This window comes from Borostomias antarcticus (genome assembly GCF_949987555.1).
Source record: "Borostomias antarcticus genome assembly, chromosome: 7".
NCBI lineage: Eukaryota > Metazoa > Chordata > Actinopteri > Stomiiformes > Stomiidae > Borostomias > Borostomias antarcticus.
The window spans coordinates 25,081,732-25,095,112 of record NC_140240.1 but is presented as its reverse complement, the minus strand read 5'-3'; the positions used below and the strand labels follow the sequence as shown (position 1 = coordinate 25,095,112).

Genomic DNA, 13,381 nt, shown 5'->3' with positions numbered 1-13,381 from the left:
TAATATGTATTAATACATATATAACTTACACTATGGACATATTGATGTAATATGGACATAATAGACATATAGTATATTAATCCACTATAAATATATGGCATATATACTGTACATACAACTCAGGTACATGACACATAAGGTACATTAATGCACTATTGGCAGATGGCATATATAACTGTGCCCTGATGCTGCGGTAGCGTCTTCCTGATGCTATCCGTGTGAAGAGGTCGGGGTGGCTGGATTGTCCTCGCTTTCCTTACACACCACCTGGTGTCCTGGAGGGAGGGAAGCTGTGCCTTCTTCTCTACTGCCTCTGCGTGTACTGTCCATTGAGGTCGTCTGTGATGTGGAACCCGAGGAACTCGGAAGCTGTTCCACCGGTGTTCCATCGATGGCGACAGGGGTGGGCATTCCTGGCAGCTTTGCACCGGCTCCCCGTCTCCTACAGGATTGAATTCAAAACCCTTCTCCTAACTTTCGAACGCACCCATGGTAATGCAGTTTGATGATGACATTGGAGGTGCGTGTGGCCACGCAGTTGTGGGTGTACAGGAAGTACTTAAAATGCTTCTGCTTGACAGGAAGTCCAGTACCCAGCTGCAGAGGCTGCTCAGGCCTAGACACCGGAGTTTCGTGACGAGCTTGGCTGATAATATGGCGTTGAACACTGAGCTGTTAGTCCACAGACAACATTCTCACATAGGCTAGGTGTTGTTTTTGTCCAGGTGGGAGATGGCAGTGTGTAGAGGGTAGGCTGTGGCGGTCCATCAGTGGACTGCTTGACCATGTCGCTTCGGTAGGCAAATTGCAGTGGGTCGAGGGAGCCAAGATGGATGCCATGTGTTGCCATTCAATTATTGAGAACAAACACATTAACAACGTTGCTTTGGGGTAGAAAATTTTATTGGTATAAATATGTAAAAGGAAATTAAGACTGCATGTTTATAGCTGTAAAGAGATGGCAGTCCGCTCATGTTCAAGCAAACCTTTTAAGCAGTGCTCACACCAACACATTTATAAGCTTGTTCTGAGCCGAACCTTGTAATACTGATCATCACATAACATTGCAATATTGTTCCAAGTGTACTGCTTTTGATTTGATTGAGAGCTAGCAAACTTGGTACATTGGCAGAGCATATTGTGTACAGCATTGGCATACAACAGATGGAGAGACTAGACTGGGACCAGCACTGACAATGCGCAATAATAATATGAATAAATAACATAAACAAACTACTACGGGTGACTACAAACTCCTGAGACAATACTGTCACGTAATACTGATACCAAGAGTAAACAAAAATAAATCCACCCCAACCCTTCTCGCTACGAAGGCGATTCTTCCATTTTGAAGAATCACAAACTCCATGCAAAAATGAACACAGAAAGCAACGAAGACATCATACGCTACAAAGGACAAAGTTAATTATAACATTGAACAATTTATTTTGTGACAGTTTTTTTTTACAGCCAGTCTTAATTCATGATGATCTGGAATCTGCCAGATATAGTGCCAGAGAATAAGACGAGGGATATGTATACTGTACATGTAATACTGACGGAGATATGTATACTGTACATGTAATACTGACGGAGTAAGAACGCATTCACATGGGCTCTGTGGCACGTTAGCAGACGCCCCAAGTCATAGGTTTTCAATAATGGCATCATTGCTGTGCTGTTTAGATTTGAATCAGGGTCTCTTTAGACCCTTTCCTCTCAGCTGAAGTCAATACTGTACGTAAAGCGAACCAATAATTATAAAGCATCGCATCAAAAATGAAGCCCATCTGAATTCAGTTGTTATTTATGGTACTGTGTGGCGTGTTGTCAGAGGAGGCTGTCGGTGGCCTGTGTGTGGGGGAGGGCGACGGTCGGACAGCCAGGGTAAAAGGTCGGTAGGTCAGATCAGTGGGCGGCGCGCGCCCCCCTGCTGGGGCCCTCCGGGGGGGCCGGCTCGCCGGACGGGGCGTCGTCCATCAGGGCCGAGGTGGTCTCGGAGCCTGTGTTACTGTCACTGGTGCCCTCCTCCATCGCCCCCTCCGGAACGCTCTCCTTGTCCTCCGACGCCCCCCCCTCCTCGCTGCCGGGGGGGCGGGCCTCCAGCACCCCGGACGCCTTCGGCTTCTCTGCATCCACAGAGGGACGGATGATGTCATGCAAGAGGATATCGTACAGGAAATAATGATTTGGGCGTATTGTTGTCAACACGACAATATTCACAGGTAAAAAAAAAAATGAAACGGAGTAGAAAAAAAATAAAAAAGGCCTCACCTCCGGCGTCGACGGCGTGACTTTCCGTCTCCTCCCCCTCCTTGTTGCTGCCATCACTGAGCGAATCCCGCCGGGCCTTGGCGGCGGCGGCGCGCAATGGGCAGACGTGCTTCTCCTCGTCCTCTTCCTCCTCCTCCTCCTCCTCGCGGGCGCTGGCCTCCGGCTCGCCGCGCTCAGCCGCCTCCTTCTCCCGCTCCGCCGTCCGCCGGCGGGACGCCTCCTCCGCCGCCGCGATCTCCGCCGAGATCTTCTCCATGTCCACCTCCACCTTCATGCAGCACAGCTGGACCGAGGGACACAAGGGAGAACGGGTAGGAAACGGCGTCAAAGAGGCGTCCATGCGCTCACGTTCTGTCCGGAGCTAACTGCCGCTGCGCTGGGAATCAAGTGAAGACCCCCTAAGTAGCTCGCTGGCTCACATGTGCTGTCACTTGCCACGCGTGTGACGAATTGAGTACTGATCCTACCGCAGAGGACAAACAGAACCAGATAAAAACTTTTTTTTACTTGATGGGCAACCTGATAAAATTGAACTGAAATGACTGAGACACCTATACTGTAGGTATAATTTCAAAACAGGAGTATTTCAAATGTTCAATTACTGCACATAAATTCAATAACTGACGTAGCACCACCAGGTAACCACATTTTTACATAGCTTCTATAACATCCAGTGACAAAATATCGTCCACACCGAGGCTTGAATCCACGACGTTCGGCATGGGAGGCGGACGCCCTATCCACTACACCACTGAGGATCTGGAAAATGTGCGGTGTAATAGTGTTTTTGTTTTGATGTTCTGGGACCACTGCCTCTTGTGGTGGCAATATAGAACTGCAGGTTAACAACACGACGGAGGAAGGGAGGGAGGAAGGGAGAGAAGGAGGGAGAGAGGGAGGGAGAGAAGGAGGGAGGGAGGGAGGAAGTGACAACCGGACATTTGCTATCTTTTGTGCGCTGGCTTACAGCCACACACAAAAAAGGCCTGTTCTGAGAAATCGGGCATGTTCTTTTTTTTTTTACGATTTCCCAAGAAACCACTTTCAACTTGGCATGGCGGATCCCACTGGCTGGACCGAAGCCCCGCGCCGCCCTGCCAACCGCGAGGCACCGGGAGGTAAACCTGGCCGCACATGAAAGCAAAACGGCGCCCTCTGCTGCAAGGGATACACTGTAAGCCCTTAAACGGGGTTGTATCTTGAAAGGGATCAACTGTATTGCATCTACAAAGTGATGACAGCTGCGCGTTGGCCAGGACATGTGGACGGAGTTAGCCGCCGCGTATCTGTGCGAGGCAGAAGAAGACCCCCTTTGCACAAAGCCAAGGGTCAGTGCTGCGCAGCACAATGGTTGCATTTTTTAAAAAGTCGAGGGGACGGCGAGGCCCAGCTCCGGCGTAAGTGACGCCGTACCCTTTTGAGCTCATTGGTGAAAGACTCCGTGGCCTCGATGAACTTCCTCTTCTTGTCCTGGTGGCGGTCTTCGATCTGAAGCAGCTCAGCTTCCAGCTTCCTCTGCGGGCCAAGAGCACAGAAACCGCTCCGATTTACTTGTCATTATCATACCAAAAGAGCAGAAGTACAGTATAAACAAGTACAGTTACTGCCTGACACCAGCATTGGAGCTCTGAATGGATATTAATCTTGAGGATGGCTTCTGTCATACAGTAGTGTGTGTCTCAATGACAGGACTACAGCAGACAGTGGATTGATGAGAAATCTGGGCAACGGCACCATTATCACCATGACTTGATGGGGACAGACGTCTTGACTTGACGAGAGAGTTAAGGCCTTTATACCGCCTGAGACTGAGAGACTGTCCTCCGTCTACCGTACCTGGTTCAACATCAGAGATTGAGAGGCTGTCCTGGTTGTGGATATTTACCACTGCAAATGTCTAGATTTTTTTTTTTTAAATCGTGTACGCAAGAGTGAGATTAATCAAAAAAGTGTGAATACAATATGAACTTTAGCTAAGATATTTTCAAACACTGGCAGACAAGTCCCAAATCATTTCAGAGCATGCAGACATTCTTATACAGATGCCATTGCATAGCGATCGTAGTAATTTAGGTCAGAAGGACCATCAACACAGATAACGACTTTGTTATCCGTGCAGCTGGCCTCGCCAGTAGCTCATAGCAGGACAGTTCTTACTCTACGCACAGACTTTACGGCAGCAAAACAACACACACATCATCAGTCTCAGAATGTGTGTCATCATGATGAACACTTTGTTATTCATAGCTAAGCTCATAGCAGGATGAGGGCCAGTTGGATACAAGGCTTATGCAGTCGTCAGGTCAAAGAGTTGGCCCAAAACAATCCTCTTTGTCTGTGCACAGTGATTTTCAATTCAGCTGAGATGACACAGACAGTACATTTTGTATTGATCAACTATGATATGGAGGAGTCTTATTGATGATGGGCTCTAAGGCCTGTATATGCCATTACATCCTCTTCTACCGTACCTGGGGCACCATCAGAGACTGAGACTGTCTTCTATCTACTGTACCTGGTGCACCATCAGAGACTGAGACTGTCTTCTATCTACTGTACCTGGGGCACCATCAGAGACTGAGACTGTCTTCTATCTACTGTACCTGGGGCACCATCAGAGACTGAGACTGTCTTCTATCTACTGTACCTGGGGCACCATCAGAGACTGAGACTGTCTTCTATCTACTGTACCTGGTGCACCATCAGAGACTGAGACTGTCTTCTATCTACTGTACCTGGTGCACCATCAGAGACTGAGACTGTCTTCTATCTACTGTACCTGGTGCACCATCAGAGACAGACTGTCTTCTATCTACTGTACCTGGGGCACCATCAGAGACTGAGACTGTCTTCTATCTACTGTACCTGGGGCACCATCAGAGATTATCTTCTATCTACTGTGCCTGGTAGATGGAAGATAGTCTGTCCTCTGTCTACCATTGAATGGCTGTGGAACAGGTTGCTGGGTGGGGAACTCGGTAGTGAACCACCCGATGTATGCTGATGATGTGGTGGTCTTTAGTCCTTATAGTGCTGGGCTCCAACAGCTGCTGAGGGTCTGTTCACAATATGGCTCTGAGTTTGATATTACATACAATGCCAGCTAAAGTAATATCATGATCAGTAGATAGAAGACAGTCTAAATCAAAGCGCTCAATCAAAGCGCTATATAAATAAAGCTTTGATTGATTGATTGATTGATTGATTGATTGATTGATTGATTGATTGATGATCGTCAGAAGTAGGGATGATAAAAAGCAATTGTTTCCTGACTTCTTACTCTCTGGCTCTGTCCTAAAAGTGTGTGATGAGATAAAATATCTGGGGCATTATATATCAAGTAATCATCTTATGATAAGGATATTAGCAGACAATGTCGAATGCTGTATGCACAAGCAAACATGTTACTTCATAAATTCAGTATGTGCTCAGTAGCTGTGAAGACCACACTGTTTAGATCTTATTGCACTCCTATGTACACTGCCCACCTATGGCGCCGCTACAGGAAGTGTAGTACACGGAAACTAACTGTGGCCTATAATGACTTCATGAGGCTACTGCTTAGGGTACCGCGCAGTAGCAGCGCAAGCCAAATGTTTGTCAGTGTCTGTGTACCCACCTGTGCTGCTGTGTTACGGAACCTAATGTACAGATGTATGTGTAGACTGTCTGATTCTAAAAATTTTATTATTGTAGCCCTGACTAACCCTGCACTGAGTGCGGTCAGGTTCGCATCCAGACTGTGGAACCATTGGCGTTTTAGCCTATATGTACATATTGATTGATTAATTTATGTCTGTTTTGTCTGTTTGTTTTTGTTGTTGTTGTTTTTTTGTCTTGTTTTTTTATATGGACCTCCGAGCTGTCTTTAATAAAGTTTCTACTACTACTACTACCATACCTAGTGCACCATCAGAGACTGAGACTGTCTTCTATCTACTGTACCTGGGGCACCATCAGAGACTGAGACTGTCTTCTATCTACTGTACCTAGTGCACCATCAGAGACTGAGACTGTCTTCTATCTACTGTACCTGGGGCACCATCAGAGACTGAGACTGTCTTCTATCTACTGTACCTGGTGCACCATCAGAGACTGGACCTGCCGCTTGAGGACCTGCATGCGGGCGGTGGTGACCACGGAGCGCACATCGGGGACGACGCTCTCGCTCAGGATCTCGCTGATCAGCCGGTGGTTGCGCTGGAAGCGAGCCGCGGCCGAGTGCTTGGTGGAGAAGCCGTCGTCGTAGTCTGAGGACAAGAGAGAGACTCTCGGTGAGGCTGCCGGAAAACGGCCTGAGCGAACGGATGGATGTGAGCGCCGATTGACAGTGAAGGGAAGAGCCAGCACCCAACCTTATTCTCGGTCTGACAAACTTGATATTTCAAATGTGCACCAACAGCGCTAATATACTTTGAGGATCAGCAAAAAACACTGTGGTAAGTATACAAACTAAAATATGACATTGCTGATGAATAATTAGCTATGGATGGCATATTCAAAAATTAGGTCAGCGTATGGAAAACAATTGATGTATTGGTTTATTCCATCAATCTTCACGTCTTTCATTTCACTGAAGTGTCCCTATAATACTGGAACTTGACTGTAATACTTGCACAACATGGCCTTTCTTGTCAAGCTTGATCAAATTCACAGCAGGCCATTAAGCAACAACATTTCACTTTTAGCAATTACACCCCCACCACATTACAACGATCATAATATTATTACAGGAACATTTCAAAAGACTTTAATGCACTTGTATTGGGTTGCTATGACATAAGTGACATCCAGCCGGTTGAGATTCATAGTTGAGAGGTTGAGAGTGGGAGTTTCTTTCTATAGAAACAAGGGAAAGACATTACAATGTGTGGAGGATAAAGGGTTATTTTCCCTCAGAATGAAATGATATAAATGTGTTATTGTCTATGTCCAAACCCTTCTCTTGTAGTTTCCTAACATCTGATTTGTTTTCTCCTCCAAACCAACACAACTCTTGTCAGGTCTTGCATCTATAAACCATCTGGTGGCAAATATTTTGTAGTCATCAACATACGTGCAGCCTGATAGGAACGCTGCCCATCGGGATGCTGACGATGACTTTCTTATGGTCCTGGGTGTTTCTAATTAGCGACGGGTTTTATCTGTGGATTTCCTGTGTATCATTATCTTTGCGAGCCGGCTAAACACGAGACAAGGATCATTTCCTCAGGGTGGGTGTAACCTGAAAGTACCGTGTCGATGCACGCATCGAATGTGTGCGTGTGTGTGTGTGTGGTTGTTCTGTGTTATTATTCCTGAATGTCGGGAATACAACAGACAAGCTTGAATACAGGGCGTTTTTTTTTCTTCTTCTTTTCTTTTTCTTCCTCTCCATTGTGGACTCAAATCATAGTGTAGTCTTAGACCGTTGCCTGGGCTACATGAGGGGGTGGCGTCCCGGGGGTGCTATTAAGACATAACCGAAACATGACGATGTCATGCGGTGAAAGACGAGAAATTTGGGATGGTGTTTGTCTGCAGTGTGTGAAACATGGGTGGGGTGACCAAAGTGATGTGTGGCCGTGCTACTGCAATTACGGTAATTGCAGTGTTACCAAGGGCACTTGCTAACGCGGGAGGGCTCGTCTTGGTGAGTAGTGATTTTAACACCAGCGTGGCCGGTGTCGGGATGGCCCGCGTATGAAGCCCAGGCCTCTAGCCTAGGCCCCGCAGGCTGCAGCCCAGACCGTGAGGTCAGAGGTCAGATCCCGGGCATGTCGGTGTTGGCGGAGGGGGGGGGGGGCCTACCGTCTGGGTCCTCCGCCGGCTGGATGCTCATGTACGGCTCGCCCTTGTCCAGCCGGGACTGCCGCTGCCTGCTCTCCTCCTCCAGGGCCGCCTCGGCGCGGTTCTTGGCGTTGACGTACGCCAGGTAGGCTGGGGAGTTGTGATAGGCCTTCATGCTCTCATTGTACTCAATCTACAGAGGGAGAGACGTCGATGACGAGGGGGGGGGGGAGACCCGGGCTGTCTCCCCAGTGCTACTGGACTATTCAAAAGTGGGGAGAGACATTACTCTTATATACAGGAAGGAATTGATGTTGATATTTGTGTCTCTGTGTGAACTCGTCAACACCGTACATGAGGGGAACCTCAGTGCTTTACGAGTATAAACAAAGCTTTGAAATGCAATGATGACCGGAGGGACCCACAACTGTTGGAGACACCGTCTACTGGTCACCCGTGACCAACCCTCGTAGACAGTAGACACACCCCTCCTTAAGTAAATAACCAACCTTCTCTGCTTCGTATTCATTCAAGTAATCCTGTTTCTCCTCATCAGTGAGGTCCCTCCACATCCCACCGATTATCTTCCCAATTTCCCATAGCTTCAGCTCGGGATTGGAGGCTTTTACTTGATCCCAGACCTGGTGATGAAAACCAGACAGGGAGGCGTTGGGTGTGGGTTGGGTTGGGTTGGAGGGGCTATAAGTGGGTATAATATTCTCTTAGCAGAGAAGTCACAAACCAGAGGAGGCCGTGTGGTTAAAAAAAAGCTCCATCTCCGTATTAAAGAAATCCCAAACTCGGCTGAGTCACCCACAGTACACTTTGTGTCGATGCTGACTAAGCTAAGCTAGTTTTGACACTTACCTCTCTAAGAGTGCCATGCCTTGAACCTTACCAAAGTAAGCCATACCTTACAGGCTGAATATTTCAAGGGTACAGTAAAGCGTTTTAATCTGCCTTACAATGATGACTATGCAGGGGCATATGGCAGTAGGCGTACTGTATACACTTACCTTCCTGCTATATCGCATGTATGGCATCAGAGGCTTGTCTGGTGGCTTGGGTGGCTTTGGAATGTTTATTCCAGAAGAATTCTGGGAAGTAAAAAAAAAAAAAAAAGAAGAAGCATGTCAGACACTAAGAATGGTCTCTGGCTGCAACCAGTCCTTAAGAAAGACTAATACAATTTCACACCAAACTATATAAAATATTAGTAATATAGAAGAAGAATGAATCATCATAGATATCCACCCTTCAACTAAGGGGCTTTGAAAGAGAACAAAGATTTGAGAACTGAGAAAATCTTACATAGACGCATCAAAGGCCATCATTACCAGTCCCAATCAAACTGCTTTATTTAAAGACAGTTTGAAGCCAACCGGCACACAGGAGTCAAACAGAGATGACTTGAATACCACTACAAAACTCTCCCCTGAAGCTCGGGGACCTGCACACCGCATGACATAATGGCATTATCACAGCGCGGGCGCCAGCCGCGGCACGCATGCGGCGCCTGAATAACTCTGCGGAAGAGCCAGAGCCATGCCAAGCTGTGGGGCTAACGTGATGCCATGGCAACGCTGATGGCATGGGTTACTTAGCATTGGCTGTCAGCACTGCCAATGTTTTTTTTGTTTTTCTGTTCAGAGTGTGTGTGTGGGGGGGGGGAGGGTTGGAATTAGGGCTGGGTATCGAGTCGAATTTCAAGAATCGATTCGATTCCATTTCATTCGATTCGATTCCAAGGTTCAGAATCGATTATCACGATTCGATTCAATATCGATTCGGTTGGTGTTACTAAAACCGTTTTTTTTTTTTGCTGTAACCTTAATTACATGACTGCCAAGTTATGCAACACATCAATACTACGGCTGGGTATCGATACTGATTTCCAAAAATGAATGAATCATTGAATGAATTAATGAACTATTCATTCCTTCATTTATTCATTAAATAAAAGATCGATTTTGGGATTCATGAATTGATTCTGAATCATTTGATTCAGAATCGACGAATCGATTTTTTAAACCTAGCCCTAGTTGGAATGGCACACATCTCAGAAACTCTGGGTCATGGAATGGGTTCGACTAATCACGCGGTCTTGCCGGTTCTACGACACCTGTTCCGTAAACACTGTAAAAAGTAGGCGAGACCCGGTCTGTCTCTCTGAACAAAGCCCAAGGATCTGATTTTTTCTGGTGCTGCTAGCTGTTATGTTTTTTGGCCCAAGCTGTTGCTGAGCTAATTAGATCAGGATTGGCTCCTATTTCGGTAGAGTTTAAAGTACTAAAGACATTAACACTTCTTTTCCTTATTTGTTTATTTATTTTACTTCACCCAATGGAGTGTCTTGACATTTTCTATATGTGATCATTCCTACCGTTACCCGACTGTTGCTGCCCGAGTTCCCTCCCAGTCTGTAGTTGTTGTAGGCCAGATGACTGTATGGGTTGTAGCCCACAAAGCCTGGGGTGGTGGGCATTTGCTGATGGAGACAAATGAGACAGAAAGACGAATGAGAAATTACACAAAAGAAGGAGGGTAATAGATCAAAATTAATGAAAAGGGGAGACAGGCTGACAGAGCAACACAAAAAGAGACTAGCCATCATGCTAAAGCAAGTACAGTTGTCTTTTTGGCAGCTGTGGTGTCTTGTAGTGACACCTTCAGGAAGGGCGATAGGAAGAAGTTGCTGTTTAGATAAAAAGAAAAAGGGCCCATGCATTGTAGGAGAACATTTCTATCCTTGGAAAGCATGTAGAATCTACAGCATTGATCATCAACCTGTTGAAGATAAATCAGACTATGTGGCCAAAGCGACTCCACTTTCAAAAGCCCGGTTATACACACAGCAGGGCTGGGGTCAGCTCAGTCACAATTACTTCCATTCAGGGAAGTGGCTGACCTAAAATGTAAAAATGTTCTAAAAACCTTTGAAGCAAAAGGCTTATTATCAGTGTTATACAAATCCACTTGAGATAATAACACGCTTATCATAATGGTGGATAGTTCCATGAAATGGTCATCATTATATTGGTCAATATTCATATTATGGGACATCAATATTCCCAGTCAACATGTTCTGAGGTGCAGTAGGCTAATACTTACTGTTGTAGGGACTGGGGGAGGGGGAGGGGCATGTGATGGCCTTTCTGTTATGAAAGAAAAGGTCAGACGTGAAAAACCAAGACAAAAGACCCTCCTCAGGATTGTGTTGAAATCCCCCCCTCACCCAAACAAAGAGTGCATGTCAACATTAATTTAACGCCCAGATTGAAAATATACCATAAAACTAAAGAGAAAAAGTATGGCCAATTGTTAATTAATATCTCATAGAGATGTGTGAACACGCTCATTTAACAATGGTGCTCGCAAACCAGTATAATTGCAAACATTTCTTACTTGACATCTTGGCAGAAGGAGCAAGCTATCAGTCTATTCCAGTCATTGGGTCTGTAATAAACACATTTGTCATTAATGGGAATAGAATTGAAACTTGATGTACTCTGGATGATTTTAACAGCTATCTGATGGAATAGTAGACAATATAATATCTGTGTCGTTTACACAGGACAATAGACGCCTCTGATGCAAATAATGGTATGTCAGTCGACGTACGTACAACATCACAGCAGAGACCAGCTACTGGCATGATGACAGGAGCTGCTAGCTTGGTGGCGCAGCTGGCGTTAGCGAGCTAGCTAACTAGCTAGTTGGACAGATTTGAACGTATTTGCTCGTATTTTATTACATATTACTAAAAATTATGCATTTGCTTGTCTGGGCCAGTGGTAGCTGGCCAACTAGCTAACTACTTGGACAACGGATTCGTTTATACAGTAGCTAGACTAGCTAAACTGTATGAATAGCTAGCCTAATGTTAGCTAGCTAACACGTTAGCTGCTAGCTTGATAGTAACGTTAAACATATCGCCCCTTTATATAGCTATAACCGCATAAAACAGTATTTCTTAAAAAACAACATCTTAAGCGATAAAGTTAGCTATCTGGATAGTCAGATTAATAATACATGGCATCAACATTCAAATGACTAGTTTACGTATCCAGTTAGCTAGCATCTGCAGTTTGGAGAATAGGCTAGCTAGCAAGCTGTATCCTGACAGATGGAAGAAAAATGGCATCCTCATAGAAATTGATGACATGCAATATGAGGGTAAATCAGCATAAATGCATTCATGTATGCTACAGATTTTGCTATCATGATTGTCACAAAAGCAAATCAAGTATAAGTAAAATAGTCAGCCAACTCACCCCAAAATCCTTTGTCTCCACCACTCTGTGAGGCTAAACAACGGGGTATAGCTGAGTGGGTTGAGAGTCCCCCAGAATCGGATGAAATGGGGTCCACTCCTAAGATTCCAGTAGAATCTTCCAGAATTACAGTAGCCTACTCCTCCTAACCATTCTCACTACGAAGGCTACTCTGAATATTACTACCTCTAATTCATATAATTTGTCATAATATAGTGTTGGTGTCCCAAAACTATCAGCAATTCATTGATAGAAATGTATCAATAAAACTGTTATCTGATATAGATATCTCTAAGCTATTGGCTATACAGCTGAATGGTACACTGTGCCTTATCGGTTATTAATTCAGAATTAAAACAATGAACTAGCCAAGTGAGAAAATTACTGTATAGTGCTATTTACTATAGGTATCTGAATCTATTTGAATTAGCCTATTACTGAAATCTGAACATCATTATGGACATGCTGACTCGGCAAGGACTAATAAAATGCCACAGTGTTTACCTAACATAACGAGAAATATATCAAACCTTGGGACTGTCATTTTAATGCTCTATATTGGATGGAACATCTTCATATTTTCTGACTTGGTGGGGGGGACATTATCCCCAAGCAGGTGATGGAATTGCATAAGTTTATTATGTCATCCAGGCATCAGACTTAACTGCGTATGCTTGACTGACAGATTTTGAGAAAAGCCAAGGCTACTCCATTCACAGCCCCTATGTTGTTAGAGCTGGAATACCTTGCATTCTTGCTCACATTCTTTGAGATCTGTATGTCAACAGTTAAAATGATGGTATGCTTCTTGTACTCTATGAAAACACTATGACGCCCTTCAGATGCATGTGTCCTATTGGACTTGAACAGCACTTGATTTGTTATGGGTCATGGTACTGAACATCACGACCCTTTCGCCTTGTTGCCCTTCAACCTTTCAGAACCTACAATGGCCTCTAACAATGATGCACAATTATTCACTTTGACACCTGTTATCTTTTACATTTTGAATCCATTGTGTGTGTAAAGTGGGCTTCCTAGTTGCGTATCATGCAGTGCTCAAC

General features: G+C 45.2%; 1 protein-coding gene across 2 annotated transcripts; it reads right to left on the bottom strand.

Annotated features, from left to right (window-relative positions):
- Nucleotides 1–912: 912 nt before the first annotated feature.
- On the bottom strand, nucleotides 913–12,390 carry LOC311311554 (SWI/SNF-related matrix-associated actin-dependent regulator of chromatin subfamily E member 1-like). Of its 2 annotated transcripts, none has more exons than XM_084441302.1 (11): nucleotides 12,318–12,390; nucleotides 11,449–11,499; nucleotides 11,155–11,198; nucleotides 10,427–10,531; nucleotides 9,060–9,140; nucleotides 8,553–8,684; nucleotides 8,065–8,236; nucleotides 6,352–6,524; nucleotides 3,688–3,789; nucleotides 2,275–2,557; nucleotides 913–2,129 (listed from the first exon to the last, which is right to left on the bottom strand). In XM_084441302.1, exons 2-11 carry the CDS (start codon nucleotides 11,453–11,455, stop codon nucleotides 1,909–1,911), a joined length of 1,320 nt encoding a protein of 439 aa, XP_084297428.1. In that variant the 5' UTR covers nucleotides 11,456–11,499; nucleotides 12,318–12,390; the 3' UTR covers nucleotides 913–1,908. The 2 variants fall into 2 exon arrangements, with proteins under 2 accessions (XP_084297428.1, XP_084297429.1); XM_084441303.1 differs by lacking the exon at nucleotides 12,318–12,390 and adding an exon at nucleotides 11,669–11,852.
- Nucleotides 12,391–13,381: the final 991 nt, after the last annotated feature.